The sequence below is a fragment of the Thalassophryne amazonica genome, chromosome 9 (assembly GCF_902500255.1).
Source record: "Thalassophryne amazonica chromosome 9, fThaAma1.1, whole genome shotgun sequence".
In the NCBI taxonomy this organism is placed as follows: domain Eukaryota; kingdom Metazoa; phylum Chordata; class Actinopteri; order Batrachoidiformes; family Batrachoididae; genus Thalassophryne; species Thalassophryne amazonica.
Genome location: NC_047111.1, coordinates 88670546 through 88695833, shown reverse-complemented (window position 1 = coordinate 88695833; position 25288 = coordinate 88670546). Strand labels below are relative to the sequence as shown.

At 41.4% G+C, this 25288-nt stretch overlaps 1 protein-coding gene across 1 annotated transcript; it reads left to right on the top strand.

Annotated features, from left to right (window-relative positions):
• The first annotated feature begins 36 nt into the window (after window positions 1–36).
• On the top strand, window positions 37–21013 carry cnga2b (cyclic nucleotide gated channel subunit alpha 2b). The gene is made up of 6 exons (XM_034178711.1): window positions 37–294; window positions 448–558; window positions 3848–4024; window positions 19173–19280; window positions 19371–19477; window positions 19583–21013. Exons 1-6 carry the CDS (start codon window positions 194–196, stop codon window positions 20998–21000), a joined length of 2022 nt encoding a protein of 673 aa, XP_034034602.1. The 5' UTR covers window positions 37–193; the 3' UTR covers window positions 21001–21013.
• The last annotated feature ends 4275 nt before the right edge of the window (window positions 21014–25288 follow it).

Here is a 25288-nt window from a genome sequence, read left to right as displayed (position 1 = left end):
ACACGTCCTCTCGTCCCTTGGCGATGATGACGATGTGTCACACGCATGACAAACACTTAAACACTTTCCTCCCCTGCAGCATTGACACTGAGGAGAAGGGTTCCTATGAACCCATGCCGTGTTCATACACGGATTAAATGGCTGCAAAAGGGGCTGTAACATGAGCATCTGTGCACACTAGCCGGATTTGAAGATGACGGGCCAGGTGGCGGAGAGAGATCGATCACCTCACAATCTCTCTGTGAAGACCACCTTAAACGAGGAGATTGAGAGAGCCGAAAGTATTCTTAGCAGGTGACAGGAACTCTTTCAATTGTGTTGTGGCTCGCCGAGGTCTATTTCAGAGAAGAACTGCAACTTTCTTGTGGATACAAAGAATCAGACTCACTAATTTTATATTTTCAAAAGACACTGTATTTTCTAACTTGTTTTATTTTCTCCTCTTAGGGTGGCGTCAGCTTGTGATGACACATCCTCAGAGCTGCAAAGAGTCTCTGCTCTTGACCCCCATGGAGGGAATTCCAGAAATTCTTTTCAAAGGAGGGGAGCTGTCTCAAGGTAAAATCTATGGCATGTTGGTCTTCTCCCCACCTCCTAAAAGGCAAGACTTCATTGTGGACAGCAACTGCTTTATAGCCCAGCTGGTGTCTACAAACAAGGTGACCAATGTTTCTGAGAATGGAAACAAACTAGACATTATCTAATTCTAGATAGTGAATTCACGAAAGGAATGAGGTTCACATAATCTACCAGCATTCTTATATTGAATTTAATGCTCATAAGCAGACTTTGAGTTAACTTATACAATGACAATTGGGAGAGTTCTTAGGTATTGTTAGGTAAGGAAAATGTTAGCTTTAGCTAGCTAACTTTAATTAGTTAGCTAGCTAAAGCCAAGTTCTTTTATATAACAGCTGAGTCCTTCCATGTATTGTTTCTGCCTGTGCGCCTGTTTTCGCTTACTTTAAAAAATATTCATGCAGTTAACTGATTATAAAAGGAAATAATATTCACATAGGTGTTAATCCTATTGACACGGTAACTGCCAGCATTATGTCTGTTTTTATCTCCACACGCATTCACTGTCCCTGTGCACACAGATCTCTTTCCTTACCAGAACACCTCCCCACACCATTCACTTGTGTCCTTTCAATTCGGGGCTTTCACGTATCCCATAATCCCTTGCGCACCAGAGAGTCGCTGCAGTCAAACAACATAGAGAATCCACATGATGACAATTGTAAATGAATATTATACTACAAAAATGTATTTTTTTATGCTTTTCATCACGTTAATAAGAGACTGCTGCATGATTCCCTGAAAACTTGCTAAAACAATTATAACAAATAATCCATGTCTGCTACGTTTAATCTGCGTGGAATTTAATAAATGGAAACCGAATTTCAGACATATTATATATATTAGTCTGGAACAAAGAGGACAAACAGTGTTGTAAAGAACAATAATCAAGACGTTAAATAGCAAACTTCACTTTCCCCCAGAACGACATGATAAGGAAGCGATTGTAGCTCACAGCAGCTCCCACTGAAAATAACGGAGAGACAGCCTGTGATTCTCGCATATTTACATAAAACAAACCCAATAACAACGTCTATAAACCCAGAGAATATATTTATGAGAGTTTTAGGCACAATATAAAAATAGTTTTATGTTGCGATGTTAATGCTGTTGTCCGTGTGCAGCGGTTAAAGTGCAGCGTGATCAGACCGTCTCAATGCAGTTCTCAATGTTACTGAGATCTTGCAGCACAGCGACATCTCTGAGGTTTTGTGGGATTTGAAACCTGAAAAGCCTCAATACCACAGCATTGTGCGCTTTGTACGCTAGTTTAACGGGGCTCACAAGTGACCAGTGGTGGGCACAGCTCCACTAATCCGCTAACGTTAATTAGTGAAGCTAACATTTTTGTTAGCAGATTAGCTTTTCAGCTAACTTTGATAACCATCAGCAGACCAATTAGCTTCTGCTAAATTTAGTTCCACTAACTTTCAGTCCGGTAACTTTTTTTTTTTTTTTTTTGCTGGCAAAGTGAGTAAAATTTAACGGTCAAAAAATGTTTGTAACCCCTAAAATCATATGTTAGTTCCTGTTTATGAATGTAGAGAGCTAGCTAACACTTCCAGGTGTCAAAGCACACAAGCTCTGGTAAGAAGATTGTTGCAACATAAAGCTGAAAGAAGTTACACTGTGGACAAAAATGCTATTTAAGCAGCTCAAAAGTTAGCATTTTTATTCATTTATTTTTTGTGCATTTGTTTTGTGTTTATGAACGCAATATGGGTGAGCCATAGTTACGTTAACGGTTTATAAATATATAATATAGAGATAAACTGTGACTTTTAATTCTGTGATTTACTGCTTTTGATTAAGATGATGACAGTGTTTGGGGTTTTATTTTTTATTCATTTATTTTTCATGCGTTTGTTTTGTGTTCGTGAGCCCCTGCGGCGCTTAAACTTGAAACTGGTTTATCAGTAGCCGACAGTGTAATCCGATGTGACCAAATCAATACTAAAAGTTAGCGGTCAGCAGTAAAGTCTGCTAAATTTATTTATTTATTTTTTTTATCAGTTTTGCATTATAAAACTTAACTTTTCAGTTTAATGGTTATTGAAGCTAACATTCATTTAGCTGTGCCCACCATTGCAAGTGACTCTCTAATTAGTTGATGTAATGATATGTCACAAAAATCCTGTCACACCCTTGAGTAATGTGTACAATTAATTGAGCCCCTTTGCAGCCAGTGCTCAGGTTTACATTCAGAATATACATCCTCTATATAGCAATATGAGCTCGGACACACCCTCAAATGGATCTGTGCTGTTTTTAGAGTGTATCCTAAAACCTTAAGATAGGGCCCCTCTGCAGTGACTTTCTGGCATCCATCATCTTGTGGATATGTTAAATTATTACTATGTAGTAACCAAAAAAATATCCTGCCCTGTTAAGTGATGTAATTGTGATTAAATCAAACTTCTAGACTGAGCAACCATGAAAAATATCAATCAGTCTAGTATTTATAAATGTGTCATTTCTTCTGACAAAAAAAAATCTAATTGTTTTGACAAACCCTTCTGGATGTAGTACAAGGTGCCCTGTGTGCCTGCAAGACATCAGGGTCCCCAAGGGTGGTGCAGTGCTGCTGCAGTTGGTGGATGTCCTGAGACTGTACTGCGGGTCCCACCACACTGCTAAGTGTATTTGAAGATGACATTGTATGAGTATGTTAAACCCTGGTGGAGATTTGCAGTCATTGCATGCTTTCTTGTTTTTTACTTAGATTTCCACAAGCATTTTTACAAATAAATATTAGAAAAAAATAACTTCTCTTTAACTAGAAAATGATGAAGGAAGGACAAAATGCAAAATAAGATTAGTTGAGGGCAAATTTGTTTCTCACCTTTGGCAAATCACAGGCATGTACCATGTAAAATGCAGTGTGAATAGACAGATGAGTGATTCCACCCCCTCCGGATTGTGAATGTGATAACTAAAAAATAATGAATACTCTCTTCTCTTAACTCACTACATTAAAAGGGCATATAATGAGGATAAACTGGTTAAAATTTGATGAAGTCTGATGCTCCAAATCAATCCATAAAGCAACACTGTTGCTGATACAATAAACCATAAACCTACTAGAAATGTTTGGGCTTGGTACAAGGAATAATTTTGTCATCACATGTATGATGGAAATTAGAATCAGCTGTGGTTGTTGTTATAAGTAGCTTGTATCTGTTAACTATCATTTAAACAAAAATGTTACATGTAAGAATTTTGACGCCAGCTCTTTTACACGCTTAAATTGTTTAATCTTTATCTGTAGACTGGTGGGCCTGGTGGTGAGACTGAGGGAATGGGCGCACAGGAGCCTGTTAGATGAGGAGGAGCGACCAGACTCCTTCTTGGAACGCTTTCGTGGCCCTGAGCTGAGAACGGCGCCCAGCCGTATCAGCAATGCACAGCCAGATGTCAATGGCAACACTGCTAAAGGGATCTCTAGGTATGTCTTTGTGCTGCTCCAAGTCATCATGATGAATGAAAAACTCAAATAAAAGAAAGATTTGGAATTGATCTGCATTTTAATTTGGCACAGGTTTTACGCTAGATGCCCTAATCTTGACGCAACTTCAGATGTACATGGAGAATGGGGAAAGGTGGCCTTGAACTACAGCCCTTCCTTTTGGGAGGCATGCCTGGAAATCACTTGTGTCACTGTTCTCATGGACATGAAATGAAAATTAAAATATTGCTTTTTGAAAAAAAAAAAGTAATATTCAATCAATCAATCAATTTTTTTTTATATAGCGCCAAATCACAACAAACAGTTGCCCCAAGGCGCCTTATATTGTAAGGCAAGGCCATACAATAACTATGTAAACCCCAACGGTCAAAACGACCCGCTGTGAGCAAGCACTTGGCTACAGTGGGAAGGAAAAACTCCCTTTTAACAGGAAGAAACCTCCAGCAGAACCAGGCTCAGGGAGGGGCAGTCTTCTGCTGGGACTGGTTGGGGCTGAGGGAGAGAACCAGGAAAAAGACATGCTGTGGAGGGGAGCAGAGATCGATCACTAATGATTAAATGCAGAGTGGTGCATACAGAGCAAAAAGAGAAAGAAACAGTGCATCATGGGAACCCCCCAGCAGTCTACGTCTATAGCAGCATAACTAAGGGATGGTTCAGGGTCACCTGATCCAGCCCTAACTATAAGCTTTAGCAAAAAGGAAAGTTTTAAGCCTAATCTTAAAAGTAGAGAGGGTGTCTGTCTCCCTGATCTGAATTGGGAGCTGGTTCCACAGGAGAGGAGCCTGAAAGCTGAAGGCTCTGCCTCCCATTCTACTCTTACAAACCCTAGGAACTACAAGTAAGCCTGCAGTCTGAGAGCGAAGCGCTCTATTGGGGTGATATGGTACTACGAAGTCCCTAAGATAAGATGGGACCTGATTATTCAAATCCTTATAAGTAAGAAGAAGAATTTTAAATTATATTCTAGAATTAACAGGAAGCCAATGAAGAGAAGCCAATATGGGTGAGATATGCTCTCTCCTTCTAGTCCCCGTTAGTACTCTAGCTGCAGCATTTTGAATTAACTGAAGGCTTTTTAGGGAACTTTTAGGACAACCTGATAATAATGAATTACAATAGTCCAGCCTAGAGGAAATAAATGCATGAATTAGTTTTTCAGCATCACTCTGAGACAAGACCTTTCTAATTTTAGAGATATTGCGTAAATGCAAAAAAGCAGTCCTACATATTTGTTTAATATGCGCTTTGAATGACATATCCTGATCAAAAATGACTCCAAGATTTCTCACAGTATTACTAGAGGTCAGGGTAATGCCATCCAGAGTAAGGATCTGGTTAGACACCATGTTTCTAAGATTTGTGGGGCCAAGTACAATAACTTCAGTTTTATCTGAGTTTAAAAGCAGGAAATTAGAGGTCATCCATGTCTTTATGTCTGTAAGACAATCCTGCAGTTTAGCTAATTGGTGTGTGACCTCTGGCTTCATGGATAGATAAAGCTGGGTATCATCTGCGTAACAATGAAAATTTAAGCAATACCGTCTAATAATACTGCCTAAGGGAAGCATGTATAAAGTGAATAAAATTGGTCCTAGCACAGAACCTTGTGGAACTCCATAATTAACTTTAGTCTGTGAAGAAGATTCCCCATTTACATGAACAAATTGTAATCTATTAGACAAATATGATTCAAACCACCGCAGCGCAGTGCCTTTAATACCTATGGCATGCTCTAATCTCTGTAATAAAATTTTATGGTCAACAGTATCAAAAGTAGCACTGAGGTCTAACAGAACAAGCACAGAGATGAGTCCACTGTCCGAGGCCATAAGAAGATCATTTGTAACCTTCACTAATGCTGTTTCTGTACTATGATGAATTCTAAAACCTGACTGAAACTCTTCAAATAGACCATTCCTCTGCAGATGATCAGTTAGCTGTTTTACAACTACCCTTTCAAGAACGTTTGAGAGAAAAGGAAGGTTGGAGATTGGCCTATAATTAGCTAAGATAGCTGGGTCAAGTGATGGCTTTTTAAGTAATGGTTTAATTACTGCCACCTTAAAAGCCTGTGGTACATAGCCAACTAACAAAGATAGATTGATCATATTTAAGATCGAAGCATTAAATAATGGTAGGGCTTCCTTGAGCAGCCTGGTAGGAATGGGGTCTAATAAACATGTTGATGGTTTGGATGAAGTAACTAATGAAAATAACTCAGACAGAACAATCGGAGAGAAAGAGTCTAACCAAATACCGGCATCACTGAAAGCAGCCAAAGATAACGATACGTCTTTGGGATGGTTATGAGTAATTTTTTCTCTAATAGTTAAAATTTTGTTAGCAAAGAAAGTCATGAAGTCATTAATAGTTAAAGTTAATGGAATACTCAGCTCAATAGAGCTCTGACTCTTTGTCAGCCTGGCTACAGTGCTGAAAAGAAACCTGGGGTTGTTCTTATTTTCTTCAATTAGTGATGAGTAGAAAGATGTCCTAGCTTTACGGAGGGCTTTTTTATAGAGCAACAGACTCTTTTTCCAGGCTAAGTGAAGATCTTCTAAATTAGTGAGACGCCATTTCCTCTCCAACTTACGGGTTATCTGCTTTAAGCTACGAGTTTGTGAGTTATACCACGGAGTCAGGCACTTCTGATTTAAAGCTCTCTTTTCAGAGGAGCTACAGCATCCAAAGTTGTCTTCAATGAGGATGTAACACTATTGACGAGATACTCTATCTCACTTACAGAGTTTAGGTAGCTACTCTGCACTGTGTTATTATATGGCATTAGAGAACATAAAGAAGGAATCATATCCTTAAACCTAGTTACAGCGCTAGACTTCTAGTGTAATGAAACTTATTCCCCACTGCTGGGTAGTCCATCAGAGTAAATGTAAATGTTATTAAGAAATGATCAGACAGAAGGGAGTTTTCAGGGAATACTGTTAAGTCTTCTATTTCCATACCATAAGTCAGAACAAGATCTAAGATATGATTAAAGTGGTGGGTGGACTCATTTACATTTTGAGCAAAGCCAATAGAATCTAATAATAGATTAAATGCAGTGTTGAGGCTGTCATTCTCAGCATCTGTGTGGATGTTAAAATCGCCCACTATAATTATCTTATCTGAGCTAAGCACTAAGTCAGACAAAAGGTCTGAAAATTCACAGAGAAACTCACAGTAACGACCAGGTGGACGATAGATAATAACAAATAAAACTGGTTTTTGGGACTTCCAATTTGGATGGACAAGACTAAGAGTCAAGCTTTCAAATGAATTAAAGCTCTGTCTGGGTTTTTGATTAATTAATAAGCTGGAATGGAAGATTGCTGCTAATCCCAGCATTCTGACAGCTAGTGTGACTCGGGGGTGTTGACTCATTTAAACTAACATATTCATCCTGCTGTAACCAGGTTTCTGTAAGGCAGAATAAATCAATATGTTGATCAATTATTATATCATTTACCAACAGGGACTTAGAAGAGAGAGACCTAATGTTTAATAGACCACATTTAACTGTTTTAGTCTGTGGTGCAGTTGAAGGTGCTATATTATTTTTTCTTTTTGAATTTTTATGCTTAAATAGATTTTTGCTGGTTATTGGTGGTCTGGGAGCAGGCACCGTCTCTACGGGGATGGGGTAATGAGGGGATGGCAGGGGGAGAGAAGCTGCAGAGAGGTGTGTAAGACTACAACTCTGCTTCCTGGTCCCAACCCTGGATAGTCACGGTTTGGAGGATTTAAGAAAATTGGCCAGATTTCTAGAAATGAGAGCTACTCCATCCAAAGTGGGATGGATGCCGTCTCTCCTAACAAGACCAGGTTTTCCCCAGAAGCTTTGCCAATTATCTATGAAGCCCACCTCATTTTTTGGACACCACTCAGACAGCCAGCAATTCAAGGAGAACATGCGGCTAAACATGTCACTCCCGGTCCGATTGGGGAGGGGCCCAGAGAAAACTACAGAGTCCGACATTGTTTTTGCAAAGTTACACACCGATTTAATGTTAATTTTAGTGACCTCCGATTGGCGTAACCGGGTGTCATTACTGCCGACGTGAATTACAATCTTACCAAATTTACGCTTAGCCTTAGCCAGCAGTTTCAAATTTCCTTCAATGTCGCCTGCTCTGGCCCCCGGAAGACAATTGACTATGGTTGCTGGTGTCGCTAACTTCACATTTCTCAAAACAGAGTCGCCAATAACCAGAGTTTGATCCTCGGCGGGTGTGTCGCGGAGTGGGGAAAAACGGTTAGAAATGTGAACGGGTTGGCGGTGTACACAGGGCTTTTGTTTAGGGCTACGCTTCCTCCTCACAGTCACCCAGTCGGCCTGCTTTCCCGGCTGCTCGGGATCTGCCAGAGGGGAACTAACGGCGGCTAAGCTACCTTGGTCCGCACCGACTACAGGGGCCTGGCTAGCTGTAGAATTTTCCACGGTGCGGAGCCGAGTCTCCAATTCGCCCAGCCTGGCCTCCAAAGCTACGAATAAGCTACACTTATTACAAGTACCATTACTGCTAAAGGAGGCCGAGGAATAACTAAACATTTCACACCCAGAGCAGAAAAGTGCGGGAGAGACAGGAGAAGCCGCCATGCTAAACCGGCTAAGCGCTAGTAGCTGCGCTAAGCTAGCGGATTCCTAAAAACACGCAAAGTGAATAATGTGTAAATAATTTAGAGGTGATTCAGCAGAAGGAGTGCTTTAGTTAAGGCACGTGAAGATTACACTGGGAAACAAATCGTAATCTAGATAACTAGATCAATCTAACTGCGCAGATTAAACAGCTAACGGATACAGAAAAAACACCGCTGTGCTCCGGAACAGGAAGTGATACAATACCGCAGTGAGAGCCAACCACCAGTAGAGGCAAGCCTTTTAATATTCATAACAATTTTTTAAAATTGTAAGTTCTATGACATGGATCACTCAGGCTAACTCCAGACCTACATAGATATTTTTGAAAAAAAAAAATCCAACCCACACAAGCACAATTTTATATAAAAAAAAATTGTCCACAGGACAACACAAAACACATTGTCAAGCACTGTCAAGAGTATGCAAAAACAACAGGTGGAGATATAACACTAACTGTATATATATCCATGTTGGTCAATCAGAAGTCTGGAAATAAGACAAAATCTCAGTTTTAATTGTCTACAGCTACATTGAAAATGGACTTTCTATCAGAACTTGTGGCAAGAAAAGGCTGGACGCAAATGCTAAACTCAGACACCGGTGGGATGCGGTCAACAGGTTTTAATGGATTATCAAGGTTCGGTACACGATAAAGCAGTCCACAATCAGCAACAGTATCAGCAACATCAGGCTAAGGCGTGGTCCAAAAAATGAGCAGGAAGTCATGAAAACATTGCGTGGTAAAAACAGGTTGAGAAACAAAGCAATGAACAGGTGCTGGAAGCAAAGGCATAAAACGCAACGATTTGGCGGGGAAGTGAGGGAAATGAGAGGCTTAAATACAGGGTGTGGTGAGCAGGTGATAGAAAATAGATAGGTGTGCAGGAAAGAACCAGAACAAGGTGTGGAAAACAGAAGGAGAACCACCCACCACCAAGCACCCAAGTGACAGACAAGAGAACACAGTAATACAAAAACCCAAGCAGCAACATAACAAAAATAAGCACATCAGAACATAACATAATCCACAATCCTGACACTTTCTGAAAATCACCACTGTGGAAGAAGTTTTGCAAAAGCTTAGATTTCAGTGATCTAAAACCATAGGCTGAATATATACTTGACAAAGCCTGTCTGACGTCACCCACAGCCGATATGAAGCCCATATCTGGGTGTCGCTATGTTGGCAGTGGCGACATGATGAACTCATTAAAGGAGTGGGGTGTGGGTGGCTCTGTGTGTGATACGAAAGAAGCCTGAACATGCTCCTGTCTTTGAGTCAGAAGCAGCTAAGCCAACAGGCTGACCTCTGTTTGGTTGTTTGTTATATCATATATTGGGGGTCTGTATGGTGGTTCTCCTAAATGGTAAATGGACTGCATTTATATAGCGCTTTTCCATCTGAATCAGACGCTCAAAGCGCTTTACAATTATGCCTCACATTCACCCCGATGTCAGGGTGCTGCCATACAAGACGCTCACTACACACCGGGAGCAATAGGGGATTAAAGGCCTATTAAAGGTCTCCTACTGGTTTGCTTTGGTGTAGACATTAAAGGTTATGAGTCACTTATTTTTTCAGGAATTGTGCATTAATGGGGCTTAATGGATCAGGCTACAACAGCTGTTAAAAGTGCTAAAACTGTTAGCGTACAACATTAAATAAGATGACAATTCACTCAACGTGAATATTACAGCAGAGACCGTTAGGAAAGTTTCACCACACAACAAGCAAGATTATTCCAGGTGTTTGTACTAAAATAGTCCAAACAAAACAGACACTGCCTCCACAGCGGCTGGCAGCTGCATCAAATGGACAGAGTTATGGTCCAACATTCTGAGAGGTGGAGACACTCAGCTCAGTCAATGTCACTCAAAGCGACTATGCTTCCAATTATACAGGACTTTATGTCTTATAATATGTTAAACTAAGAAGTTAGAAAATTCAAAATTCAGCCCGTACTGTTGTTATGGAGGCAGAAACTATCTTCTTCTTCTTTGTCTTTGTCTTTTGGCTGTTCCCGTTAGGGGTCACCACAGCAGATCAATCATTTCCATCTCACCCTGTCCTCTGTATCTTCCTCTGTCACACCAACCACCTGCATATCCTCCCTCAGCACATCCATAAACCTTCTCTTTGGCCTCCCTCTTCTCCTCCTGCGTGGTGGCTCCATCCTCAGTATCCTTCTCCCTATGTACCCTGGCTCCCTCCTCTGCACATGTCCAAACCATCTCAATCTCGCCTCTCTGACTTTGTCTCCAAACTGTCCAACCTGAGCTGTCCCTCTGATATGTTCATTCCTAATCTTGTCCATTCTCATCACTCCCAGAGAGAATCTCAACATCTTCAGCTCTGCCACCTCCAATTCTGCCTCCTGTCTTTTTGTTAGTGCCACTGTCTCTAAACCGTACAACATGGCTGGTCTCACTACTGTCTTGTAAACTTTCCCCTTCACTCTTACTAATATTCTTCGGTCACAAATCACTCCTGCCACCTTTCTCCACCCACTCCACCCTGCCTGCACTCTCTTCTTCACCTCTTTACCACAATCTCCATTACTTTGAACAGTTGACCCCAAATATTTAAACTCATCTACTTTCACCACCTCTACTCCTTGTAACTGCACTATTCCACTGGGCTCCCGCCCATCGACAGATAAGGCCTGTCGATGGCGCCATGGGCGGCCTTCCGGGCTGTCTGTCTGGACACTGGACACATCCAAGTCTGTCATCTCTTGTGTTTTGTTATGACTGTTTTTCTGTGCTATGGGTTTTTTTGCTCTCCAGTGCTGCTGCGTGAGTTCAACACAGCAGCAATGGAGGTTTTTCTTTTCCCAATTCTTTCCTTGTGTGTGCTTTTATATGTGTTCATGTACCGGACCAGCTTATGTGTGTTGTTGTTTGTTAAGTGTGTCATGAGGCCGGTCAAGGTTTGCTCAGCCCTGCTCGTGACCTAGGGCAGGGATTTACATCTGGAGCTGGTCCCCGGGCGCCAATGAAGGCGACCTCTGCTCCTAACTGGCAATTAGGATGGGTAAAAATGCAGTAAACACATTCACCTTCTCGCTAGAGCATATCTCCACCTCTCCAGACTAGACTCAACTTGCTCTCTACTCTCACTACAGATCACAATGTCATCTGCAAACATCATAGTCCATGGCTTCATCATCTTCGTGCTTGCCTCTACTGGTGGTTGGCTCTCACTGCAGTATTGTATCACTTCCTGTTCCGGAGCACAGCGGTGTTTTGCTGTATCTGTTAGCTGTTTAATCTGCGTAGTTAGATTGATCTAGATAACTAGATAATGATTTGTTTCACGGTGTAATCTTCACGTGCCTTAACTAAAGCACTCCCTCTGCTGAATCACCTCTAAATTATTTACACATTATTCACTTCGTGTGTTTTTAGGAATCCGCTAGCTTAGCGCAGCTACTAGCTCTTAGTCGGTTTAGCATGGCGGCTTCTCCTGTCTCTCCCACACTTTTCTGCTCTGGGTGTGAAATGTTTAGTTATTCCTCGGCCTCCTTTAGCAGTAATGGTACTTGTAATAAGTGTAGCTTATTCATAGCTTTGGAGGCCAGGCTGGGCGAATTGGAGACTCGGCTCCGCACCTTGGAAAATTCTACAGCTAGCCAGGCCCCTGTAGTCAGTGCGGACCAAGGTAGCTTAGCCGCCGTTAGTTCCCCTCCAGCAGATCCCGAGCAGCCGGGAAAGCAGGCCGACTGGGTGACTGTGAGGAGGAAGCGTAGCCCTAAACAGAAGTCCCGTGTACACCACCAACCCATTCACATTTCTAACCGTTTTTCCCCACTCGGCGACACACCCGCCGAGGATCAAATTCTGGTTATTGGCGACTCTGTTTTGAGAAATGTGAAGTTAGCGACACCAGCAACCATAGACAATTGTCTTCCGGGGGCCAGAGCAGGCGACACTGAAGACCACCAATAACCAGTAAAAATCTATTTAAGCATAAAAATTCAAAAAGAAAAAATAATATAGCACCTTCAACTGCACCACAGACTAAAACAGTTAAATGTGGTCTATTAAACATTAGGTCTCTCTCTTCTAAGTCCCTGTTAGTAAATGATATAATAATTGATCAACATATTGATTTATTCTGCCTTACAGAAACCTGGTTACAGCAGGATGAATATGTTAGTTTAAATGAGTCAACACCCCCGAGTCACACTAACTGCCAGAACGCTCGTAGCATGGACCGAGGTGGAGGATTAGCAGCAATCTTCCATTCCAGCTTATTAATTAATCAAAAACCCAGACAGAGCTTTAATTCATTTGAAAGCTTGACTCTTAGTCTTGTCCATCCAAATTGGAAGTCCCAAAAACCAGTTTTATTTGTTATTATCTATCGTCCACCTGGTCGTTACTGTGAGTTTCTCTGTGAATTTTCAGACCTTTTGTCTGACTTAGTGCTTGGCTCAGATAAGATAATTATAGTGGGCGATTTTAACATCCACACAGATGCTGAGAATGATAGCCTCAACACTGCATTTAATCTATTATTAGACTCAATTGGCTTTGCTCAAAATGTAAATGAGTCCACTCACCACTTTAATCATATCTTAGATCTTGTTCTGACTTATGGTATGGAAATTGAAAACTTAACAGTATTCCCTGAAAACTCCCTTCTGTCTGATCATTTCTTAATAACATTTACATTTACTCTGATGGACTACCCAGCAGTGGGGAATAAGTTTCATTACACTAGAGGTCTTTCAGAAAGCGCTGTAACTAGGTTTAAGGATATGATTCCTTCTTTATGTTCTCTAATGCCATATACCAACACAGGGCAGAGTAGCTACCTAAATTCTTTAAGTGAGATAGAGTATCTCGTCAATAGTTTTACATCCTCATTGAAGACAACTTTGGATGCTGTAGCTCCTCTGAAAAAGAGAGCCTTAAATCAGAAGTGCCTGACTCCGTGGTATAACTCACAAACTCGCAGCTTAAAGCAGATAACCTGTAAGTTGGAGAGGAAATGGCGTCTCACTAATTTAGAAGATCTTCACTTAGCCTGGAAAAAGAGTCTGTTGCTCTATAAAAAAGCCCTCCGTAAAGCTAGGACATCTTACTACTCATCACTAATTGAAGAAAATAAGAACAACCCCAGGTTTCTTTTCAGCACTGTAGCCAGGCTGACAAAGAGTCAGAGCTCTATTGAGCCGAGTATTCCTTTAACTTTAACTAGTAGTGACTTCATGACTTTCTTTGCTAATAAAATTTTAACTATTAGAGAAAAAATTACTCATAACCATCCCAAAGATGTATCGTTATCTTTGGCTGCTTTCAGTGATGCCGGTATTTGGTTAGACTCTTTCTCTCTGATTGTTCTGTCAGTTATTTTCATTAGTTACTTCCTCCAAACCATCAACATGTCTATTAGACCCCATTCCTACCAGGCTGCTCAAGGAAGCCCTACCATTAATTAATGCTTCTATCTTAAATATGATCAATCTATCTTTATTAGTTGGCTATGTACCACAGGCTTTTAAGGTGGCAGTAATTAAACCATTACTTAAAAAGCCATCACTTGACCCAGCTATCTTAGCTAATTATAGGCCAATCTGCAACCTTCCTTTTCTCTCAAAAATTCTTGAAAGGGTAGTTGTAAAACAGCTAACTGATCATCTGCAGAGGAATGGTCTATTTGAAGAGTTTCAGTCAGGTTTTAGAATTCATCATAGTACAGAAACAGCATTAGTGAAGGTTACAAATGATCTTCTTATGGCCTCAGACAGTGGACTCATCTCTGTGCTTGTTCTGTTAGACCTCAGTGCTGCTTTTGATACTGTTGACCATAAAATTTTATTACAGAGATTAGAGCATGCCATAGGTATTAAAGGCACTGCGCTGCGGTGGTTTGAATCATATTTGTCTAATAGATTACAATTTGTTCATGTAAATGGGGAATCTTCTTCACAGACTAAAGTTAATTATGGAGTTCCACAAGGTTCTGTGCTAGGACCAATTTTATTCACTTTATACATGCTTCCCTTAGGCAGTATTATTAGACGGTATTGCTTAAATTTTCATTGTTACGCAGATGATACCCAGCTTTATCTATCCATGAAGCCAGAGGACACACACCAATTAGCTAAACTGCAGGATTGTCTTACAGACATAAAGACATGGATGACCTCTAATTTCCTGCTTTTAAACTCAGATAAAACTGAAGTTATTGTACTTGGTCCCACAAATCTTAGAAACATGGTGTCTAACCAGATCCTTACTCTGGATGGCATTACCCTGACCTCTAGTAATACTGTGAGAAATCTTGGAGTCATTTTTGATCAGGATATGTCATTCAATGTGCATATTAAACAAATATGTAGGACTGCTTTTTTGCATTTGCGCAATATCTCTAAAATTAGAAAGGTCTTGTCTCAGAGTGATGCTGAAAAACTAATTCATGCATTTATTTTCTTTTGACCTGATTTTGAATAATCAGGTCCCATCTTATCTTAGGGACCTCATAGTACCATATCACCCCAATAGAGCGCTTCGCTCTCAGACTGCAGGCTTACTTGTAGTTCCTAGGGTTTGTAAGAGTAGAATGGGAGGCAGAGCCTTCAGCTTTCAGGCTCCTCTCCTGTGGAACCAGCTCCCAATTCAGATCAGGGAGACAGACACCCTCTCTACTTTTAAGATTAGGCTTAAAACTTTCCTTTTTGCTAAAGCTTATAGTTAGGACTGGATCAGGTGACCCTGAACCATCCCTTAGTTATGCTGCTATAGACTTAGACTGCTGGGGGGTTCTCATGATGCACTGAGTGTTTCTTTCTCTTTTTGCTCTGTATGCACCACTCTGCATTTAATCATTAGTGATTGATCTCTGCTCTCCTCCACAGCATGTCTTTTTCCTGGTTCTCTCCCTCAGCCCCAACCAGTCCCAGCAGAAGACTGCCCCTCCCTGAGCCTGGTTCTGCTGGAGGTTTCTTCCTGTTAAAAGGGAGTTTTTCCTTCCCACTGTTGCCAAGTGCTTGCTCACAGGGGGTCGTTTTGACCGTTGGGGTTTTTCCATAATTATTGTATGGCCTTGCTTTACAATATAAAGTGCCTTGGGGCAACTGTTTGTTGTGATTTGGCGCTATATAAATAAAATTGATTTGATTTGATTTTGATTTGAGGAGTCCTGTCTGATCTCTTCTGTCAACCTGTCCATCACCACTGCGAACAAGAAAGGACTCAGAGCTGATCCTTGGTGTGATCCCACCTCCACCTTGAATGAGTCTGTCATTCCTACTGCGCATCTCACCGCGGTCACACTATTCTTGTACATGTCCTGCACTACCCTAACATACTTCTCTGCCACTCCAGACGCCTCATACAATACCACAGCTCTTCTCTTGGCACCCTATTATAAGCTTTTTCTAAGTCCACAAACACACAATGTAACTCTTTCTGTCCTTCTCTGTACTTCTCCAACAGTATTCCCAGAGCAAACATTGCATCTGTAGTGCTCTTTCTCGGCATGAAACCATATTGCTGCTCACAGATCTTCACCTGTTTTCTAAGCCTACCTTCTACTGCTCTTTCCCATAACTTCATGCTGTGGCTGATCACTCTCTTCTTCTTCTTTACCTCTAAAGTCATCCTACAAACAACCATCCTATGCTGTCTAACAACACTCTCTCCTGCAACCACCTTACAGTCTCTGATTTCTTTGAGCTTGCATCTCCTATAAAGAATGTAGTCCACCTGTGTGCACCTTCCTCCACTCTTATATGTTACCCTGTGCTCCTCCCTTTTCTTAAAGTAGGTATTCACCACAGCCATTTCCATCCTTTTTGCAAAATCAACTACCATCTGTCCTTCCCCATTCCTATCCTTGATACCATATCTACCCATTACTTCCTCATCACCTCTGTTCCCTTCACCAACATGCCCATTGAAGTCCGCTCCTATCACCACTCTTTCATGCTGGGTTCACTCTCCACCACATCATCTAACACACTCCAGAAATCTTCTTTCTCCTTCATCTCACAACCTACCTGTGGGACATATGCACTGATGATATTCATCATCACCCCTTCAATTTCCAACTTCACAGTCATCACTTTGTCAGACACTCGCTTAACCTCCAACACACTTTTAACATACTCTTCCTTTAAAATGACCCCAACACCATTTCTCTTCCTGTCCTCACTATGATACAACAACTTGAACCCACAGCCGATGCTCCTGCTCTTACTTCCCTTCCACTTGGTCTCTTGCACACACAATATGTCTACCTTTCTCCTCTCCATCATATTAGCCAGCTCTCTCCCTTTACCAGTCATACTACCAACATTCAAAGTCCCCACTCTCATTTCCACCCTTCTAGTTTTCTTCTCCTCCTGCTGTTTGTGGAAACATTCTCCTCATCTTCTTCTTTGTCTTCGCCCAGGCAGAAATTATCTATAGAGTCTAAAAACTTTTTTTTTTTTGGAACAGGTTGTAAACATGTTTATTCGAAGGTTGGACATTTTAACATGGACTTCTATGGAAATGCTCCCTTTTGGAGCCAACTTCAAGTGACCAGTCAAGGAACTGCAACTGTTTCGTCTTCCCGTAGTGCTTCACCTGAAACCATTGAAGCTTCTCGTTTGCCTAAAACACAGTTCAGTCAGATAACTCACATTTGAGAATATTTATTGAGGTATCAGCAGATAATTAAAGTTTAGCATCGAGGCTCCGATCTCGCCACTCCCCGCAGATTATTATGATATTGGGGAATGATGGTTATATATGCAAATTGTCCCCCTCCCCCCCAGGTGCATGTTTGGGTGGCAGTGCATCTGACAGCAGGTGGTGATGTTAATGTGGTGGCGATGGTGTTCACAGGTAGAGGGGAGAGCTGTGAAATAAGAGTCTGAAATAGCCATCCCAATTTGCAGGAAGTGTTTCTGTAGATTGGAGTGAGGAATGACATGTGAATGTAGAAGCCAGCTCAAATTGTCTGCCAGAACTAGTGCATGGGGTCACTCCATTTTGCTTCTGGATGAAAGTCCCAAACACATAGGAAAGGCTAAGTTTTCCAAAATACCCAAGGGCATGTAGACAGCACCTAAATCTTGTGCGCTCATCCAATCAAGATTTACAAAACACCAGACTTAAATAATCAGCCGTGGTTTCAGTAGGTAGACATTTCCCCTCCTGGGGTAATGATGAGGCATTTAGCAGGCTGACATTGTTAAATAGGTGGCTGGTGCAATTTTGTAGACAGCAATGCTTTAGCTTTATTGATAACATAATTTCTCCACTGTGAGATCAATAAAGTATATGTCTATGGCTGATGCTGAGATCCTGATCCATGTGTTTATCTCTTCTAGATGGACTACTACAATGTTCTATTTTCTGGTTTACCGCAGTCTAGCATTAGGGCTCTTCAACTGGTTCAAAATGCTGCAGCCAGACTTTTGACATGAAGCAGAAAGTTCGACCACATTACACCCATTTTGGCATCCCTTCACTGGCTTCCTGTCCCAGTGAGATCAGATTTTAAGGTTCTGCTACTAGTCTATAAAATTGTTCACGGACTGGCACCTCCCTACCTAGCTGACCTAATTAAACCTTACGTACCGGCCCGGGCTTTGTGTTTTCAGGGTACAGGACTACTTTGTGTCCCTAGGGTGAATAAGAAGTCTGCAGGTCATAGAATGCCCCTGTTCTGTGGAATGATCTCCCTGCATCAATAAAACAGTCAGATTCTGTGGAGACTTTCAAGTCCAGACTTAAGACGCACTTATTTTCCCTTTCGTATGGCTAGCATACTGGTATAGTATAGTTCTACGCTTTCACTCTTTTTAATTTTATTTTATTGTAATGGAGCGTGCCGTGGCCTCAACTTTACCTAAATTCTGGGTCTTTTAGTGAAGCTTAGAGCTAGTGGCCGGCGATTACCTTAGTATTTCCTGTTTTTCTTGTTTAATGCTGAGAAATTATACAGTATTTCTTGTCTTTCTGATGCCTGATTCTGTTTTTTTTTTTCTCTCTGTTTAAGGTGCAGCTCCATACAGAGATGGGTGTGGTAGTTGGGCTGGAGAGCCTCCTGTCCTGTGCACCAACAGCATTTCCTGTATATTTGTTTTGTGAATTGTTCTGTAATTTGTGTCTGTACCATGGCCCAAGCAGAGGGTCACCCCTTTGAATCTGGTCTGCTTGAGGTTTCTTCCTCAGAGGGAGTTTTTCCTTACCACTGTTGCTCTGGGGGTTAGTAAGGTTAGACCTTACTTGTGTGAAGTGCCTTGAGGCAACTCTGTTGTGATTTGGTGCTATATAAATGAAAATAAATTGAAAAATTTACTGTTTTAATTAAAACATGCTGTGAAGCGGATCTCCAGGAGCGTGGTTGGTGATCCCTGTTGTATGGTATTTAATAGTGTCTTTACAGCTTACACGCCTTCACTTTCTGTATGTTTGTCCACACAAAATGTCACGTGTGTTGTCAGCGTTTTACTTATGTTTGCAGTATGTTCTTGATTTCAGGAAAAAATGGAATTTGTTTGTGGTTTCTCCATCTGATGATGCCTACTACCGCTGGTTATTCGTTATCGCAGTAGCGGTCCTGTACAACTGGTTCCTTGTTGTGGCGAGGTAGTAAACCCTCATGTTGTGTTGTGTTTTTTTTTTTTGTGCCCACCATTTAGACTGAAGTTGTAAATCACTGTTTTTTGTGGTCCACAGGGCATGCTTTGATCAGTTACAGGTAGAAAACTACATCTGTTGGCTGGTGTTAGACTATCTCTCAGACCTCGTGTACATAATGGATACTTATGTCAGACTTCGTACAGGTAACCAACCATAAAAAAAAAAAAAAAAAAAAAAATCATTTCATTTTGTAAATGAGAACTAAGTTGTAGATACAACATGATGTCAGTGCTTTAATTTTTTCCCAGGGTTTTTGGAACAAGGCCTGCTTGTTAAGGACCATGCCAAACTCAGAGACAGCTATGTCCCCACACTTCAGTTCAAACTCGACGTGGTTTCCATCCTGCCCACTGACCTCGTTTACATAGCCACAGGGATCAACACACCACAGCTTAGATTCAATCGTCTGCTCCGCTTTCCACGCATGTTTGAATTCTTTGACCGCACTGAGACACGTACAAACTACCCCAACATCTTTCGAATTTGCAACTTGGTGCTTTACATCCTGGTCATCATTCACTGGAATGCCTGTATCTACTATGCTATTTCCAAATCTTTGGGACTTGGTTCAGATTCTTGGGTATACAAAAACATTTCCACTCCTGATACTTCCCCCCTGACTCGGAGTTATGTGTATTGCCTGTACTGGTCGACCCTTACTCTTACCACCATTGGAGAGATGCCTGCACCAGTACGAGATGAAGAGTACCTATTTGTTGTCTTTGACTTTCTTGTTGGGGTCTTGATCTTTGCAACAATTGTGGGAAATGTAGGCTCCATGATTGCCAATATGAATGCTACCCGTGCAGAGTTTCAAGCTCGGATTGATGCCATCAAACACTACATGCACTTCCGAAAAGTCAGCAAGGAACTTGAGACACGTGTCATTAAATGGTTTGATTACCTCTGGACCAACAAGAAAGCAGTTGATGAGCAGGAGGTGCTAAAGAACTTGCCAAATAAGCTGCGGGCAGAAATTGCTATCAATGTTCACCTAGAGACCCTGAAAAAAGTACGTATTTTTAAAGACTGTGAGGCAGGACTGTTGGTGGAGCTCGTCCTCAAGCTGAGGCCTCAAGTCTTTAGTCCAGGGGACTACATTTGCCGGAAAGGTGATATAGGAAAAGAGATGTACATCATAAAAGAAGGGAAACTGGCTGTGGTGGCTGATGATGGTGTGACACAATACGCTCTCCTGACTGCTGGCAGCTGCTTTGGGGAAATCAGCATTTTAAACATTAAGGGGAGTAAAATGGGGAATCGTCGGACAGCTAACATCCGCAGCATTGGCTACTCTGATCTATTCTGCCTCTCTAAGGATAACTTGATGGAGGCAGTAACTGAGTACCCAGATGCTAAGACAGTGCTGGAGGAGAGAGGCCGGGAGATCCTGATCAAGGAGGGTCTGCTGGACGAGAACGCAGAGAGCGGGGGCCTGGAGAAAGAGGATGTAGAGGAGAAAGTGGACAGACTGGAGTCATCTCTGGACACCCTGCAGACCCGCTTTGCTCGTCTGCTTAATGACTACGCAGAGACTCAACAACAGCTGAAGCAGCGTATCACTCTGCTGGAGAGGCAGCTGAATCAAACATGTTGTGGCGCTTTGGTGGACAGTGACATAGGTGCAAAATCTGAGCAGGATCATGAACCTGGTCCTGTTGCCTGAAGTCTCCACATGGATATAATGTCCAAAAACTGGATGAAGTGCAATGGGGAATATATCCCTGATTCTCATTAAACTTTATGACATCCTGTTTAATTCCAATGTGGAAACATTTTGTGCATGTGAATAAAGACTAATCTCCTGTAACAGTGGAATGTGCCGCAAAAGTGCTATGTCCAGCTCTGTTGCCATTTCTGTGGTAGTCAAATGATGTCCCGGATCAACACAGCATTCAGTTTGGAAATGATCTGGTCGTTCCAGCCTGTCGATGGTCCCTCAGTGCGCTGCGCGCCCTCCGCCGCTGTGGGCCGTCTTTAAAAAGATTTTAACACTCCTTAATCCGTGTGACGCCGACAGAATCTTCACCGATATCCATCTGAATCTTTCGAATGGTTTCCAACTGGCTGTCTCTGACAGTTTCTGAAAAAAATTTCATGGAGCAAAGCGACAGTCGCTCAGCAAGTTCTCAGACAAAAGAAATCCAACGGGAGGGGTGGACCAGTGCTCACTCAAAGCATGCCCACAGGCGAATGACGCAACCGACAGGCGTGAAAAAACTCACGCATGCGCATGAAGGTTCAAGCTTGGCTGATGCAAGCGCACATGATTCAAATCCATATAGTTTTTGAAAAAAATAAAAGGTCTGTTACTTTTTGGACAGACCTCGTATAATGTTTCATTTCCTACTTTGGCTTTTACAGGTTATTCAGATGAAGTCCCTAAATGAAACATAACTCACTAATAGTATTTTCTGTTTGATTTTTCTTGTCTTTTTTGTGGCAACTATTCATTCATTTCTAAACAAGACATTAACAATATCATTATATCATATAATCATATAATATCATATAAACTACACCTAAGGTAGTAAGGTAGTAACTACACCTAAGGTCTCTACAGAATCTGACTTATTGCCCCCAAGACCCTCTGCCTTTTTAAACATATTTCTTTATTTGCCTCTCACATGCCTGGAAAAGCTCCTCGCCATCTAACCATTTCCTTTAGGTCCTTCGGACATTTTTTCAGTAAAATGGTTCTTGGGAGCATGAGCATGGCTCAGACCTTTTAGCTTCGGGGGGTACGACGCCCCTGCACCTTTTTAAGCATTTTCTTTATTTGCCTTTCATCTTCTGGAGGGGCTCTGCCCCCCATACTCGTGACCTTTTTAAGTTTTTTTTTCTTTTCAGCTGACCCCCCTAATTACAGCCCTCTTAACCCCCTGCCAATTTAAGCATTTTTTAAAAAAATGTAGATGTAAATTAATATTCAAAGTTTTCATCTAGTTGACAGTAGGGCTGTACAATATGGCCAAATTATCGTATCTCAATATTGTCATATAAATTGTGATGTAAATGTCACTAATATACATGCTGTCCATATTCTTGAGCCGCTTAGGTGGGTAGGGAGAGTTCCCATGAAATAAAAAAGCTTATCAACCTACCATCCCTGGTTCTCAAGACCAGGCACCTAAGTGGGTCTACTCTCTCTTTGTTTCTTTTTTTTTTCAAAGATATTTAGGTGTACCTTAGTAAACTCTAGTAGAGTTCCACCTTAGATTTGGAATGTATAATAGAAGATATACCTTACTAAGTAAGTCCCTTTGGCTGCTCCCTTGTTTGCACTCTGGGTCGCCACAGCAAATCCAAGGTGGATCTGCATGTTGAATTGGCACAAGTTTTATGCCGGATGCCCTTCCTGACGCAACTCCACATTACATGGAGAAATGTGGCAGGGGTGGATTTGAACCCAGAACCTTCAGAACTGAATTTTCATATTAATATGATGTACAATATGACTATGATTTGACACAAAGTGCAGCAACAGTGAAAAATAAACGTTCTTCAACAAAACAGTAATAATACCACACTCATTTTGCACTCATCATAAGGTTAGGATACTGTGCCCTCCAAAAGCATTGGAACACTTGGAATTTCACACATTTTAATTTGTTTATGCCATTTTAAATACAAGAAATACAAATAAATAAATAAATAAATAAAATAAAGAATAAAACTTTCTAAAATTATCTTCCTCAAGCAAATCTCTAAAACTTGATAAAACCTGTAAATAATAATCAGTTTTATTGCCAATTTTCTTTAGACAAGTCAGGGGATGGAAACATGAACATTTCCAAGTCACTGAATATGTCTTGGACTTTATTTACATCAATTATGAAGAAATACAAATGTTTCTTTCACCAAAACATCAAATCTAGGCTTTCATCTCAAATGTACTTTCTGTCAAATTGTAGCTGAACTTTCAGGTCTTCACTTTAAGATAATCCTCCTCTACACCGCTTCATTGGGAAGCTCGATTTTATATTTTTAATTAATTTATACCAAGTTGTAGAGATTTGCTTTCAGTTTGAGTTAAGGAAGATAATTTAAAAAAATGTATTTGAAATGGAATAAACAAATTAAAATGTGTGAAATACGAAGTGTTCCAATACTTTTGAGGGCAATTGAGAAACACTGAGGAGCAGCATCTTACATCTCATATACGAGGTCTATTAGAAAAGTATCCGACCTTATTATTTTTTTCAAAAACCATATGGATTTGAATCACGTGTGATTACATCAGACATGCTTGAACCCTCGTGGGCATGCGAGAGTTTTTTCACGCCTGTCGGTTACGTCATTCGCCTGTGGGCAGTCTTTGAGTGAGGAGTCGTCCACCCGCTCGTCGATTTTTTTCATTGTTTAGGAATGGCTCAGAGACTGTTGCTTTGTTTGATAAAAATTTTTTCAAAACTGTAAGGCACAACTGAGTGGACACCATTCAATAAATTCAGCTGGTTTTCGGTATAAATTTTAACGGCTGATGAGAGATTTTGGTCTGGTAGTGTCGCTTTAAGGACGGTCCACGGCGCCTGACGGCGATCTGCGCTTCGAGGCGGCAGCGTCTCGCCGTTTCAAGTTGAAAACTTCCACATTTCAGGCTCTGTTGACGCAGTAAGTCGTCAGAGAACAGAGAACTTTCAAAAGAAGTCGGCATGAGGAGTTTATTCGGACATTCCATTGTTAACGGTCATTTTGTAATGAAAGAACGTGCGGGCAGAGTCGCATGTCGGGCTGGACCCGACCGCGGGGGGTCGCGGCAGGAAAAACACCTCCGTTGGAAATCTTAACGGGCAAGTTGGAACATGCCCAAGCTGTTAAACAATTTCTCAGTTACTCACTTGTTGAAAGCCATTAAAAGCCGCCTGAATTCTACAAATGGTTTTCAACACGGAGGTGTTTTTCCTGTCGCGGCGCACACAGATTTGCCGAGTCGTCACGGAAACGACTCGGCGAATTTGCGCGTACGTCTTTCATTAAAAAAATGTCCTTAAACAGTGGAATGTCCGCATAAATTCCTCATGCCGGCCTCTTCTGAATCTTCTCTGTTCTCTCACGATGTCCTGGGTGAATTAAGCCTTAAATTAGGATGTTTTCAGCTCGAAACAGGCCGACGACATCGCCTGGAAGCGCTGCAGGACGTCCCGCTCCGTGGGAAGTCCTTACACCGACAGAAACACCCCATAATATCTCATCAGCCGTTAAACTTTTCACAGAAAACCAGCTTAATTTCTCGAATAGTGTCCACTCGGATATTCCTCACAGGTCCAGAAAAATTTTTGATAAAGCAACGCGCGCCGTCTCGAACAGCGTGTGAAACAAAGGAATTCAGCCGAGAGGGCGGGACCACATCTCACTCAAGGCCTGCCCACAGGGAAATGACGTCACCGACACGCGTGAAAAAACTCACGCATGCGCACGAGGGTTCAAGCATGATTGGTGTAATCGCACGTCATTCAAATCCATATAGTTAAAAAAAAAATAAAAGGGTCGGTTTATTATCTAAGAGACCTCGTATAGTGCAGCAGATAAGAGAATATTTAGAGTGGAATCCTGCAAATGGTGATACAAACATCAAATTTGGCACAAATAATCCATAGACATGAACTCTTAAAAAAACTGATTGGCCACTTGAATTTTCAAAGGCAGCCAGGTAGGGGTCAATTGAAGAATTACACAGGGGTCAAAATTAAAAGATGCTCCAATCATATAGAAAACTACACAACATTATTTGCCTGATCATAAAGATTCCAAAAAGGTATAGTTTGGATAATCTCTGATTGAATGTTAAGGAGTTATGAGGTAAAAGCAAGAATGGTGACAAAGGTCAGTTTCAGGTTGTACAGGAGTCAAAAGTTAATTTTGCTCCAGCTGTATTTGTGCTGAATTTGATGCTTGTATCACCATTTGAAGGATTGTTTCAGTTATCTGCTGCACTAATAAGCCAGCAGAGC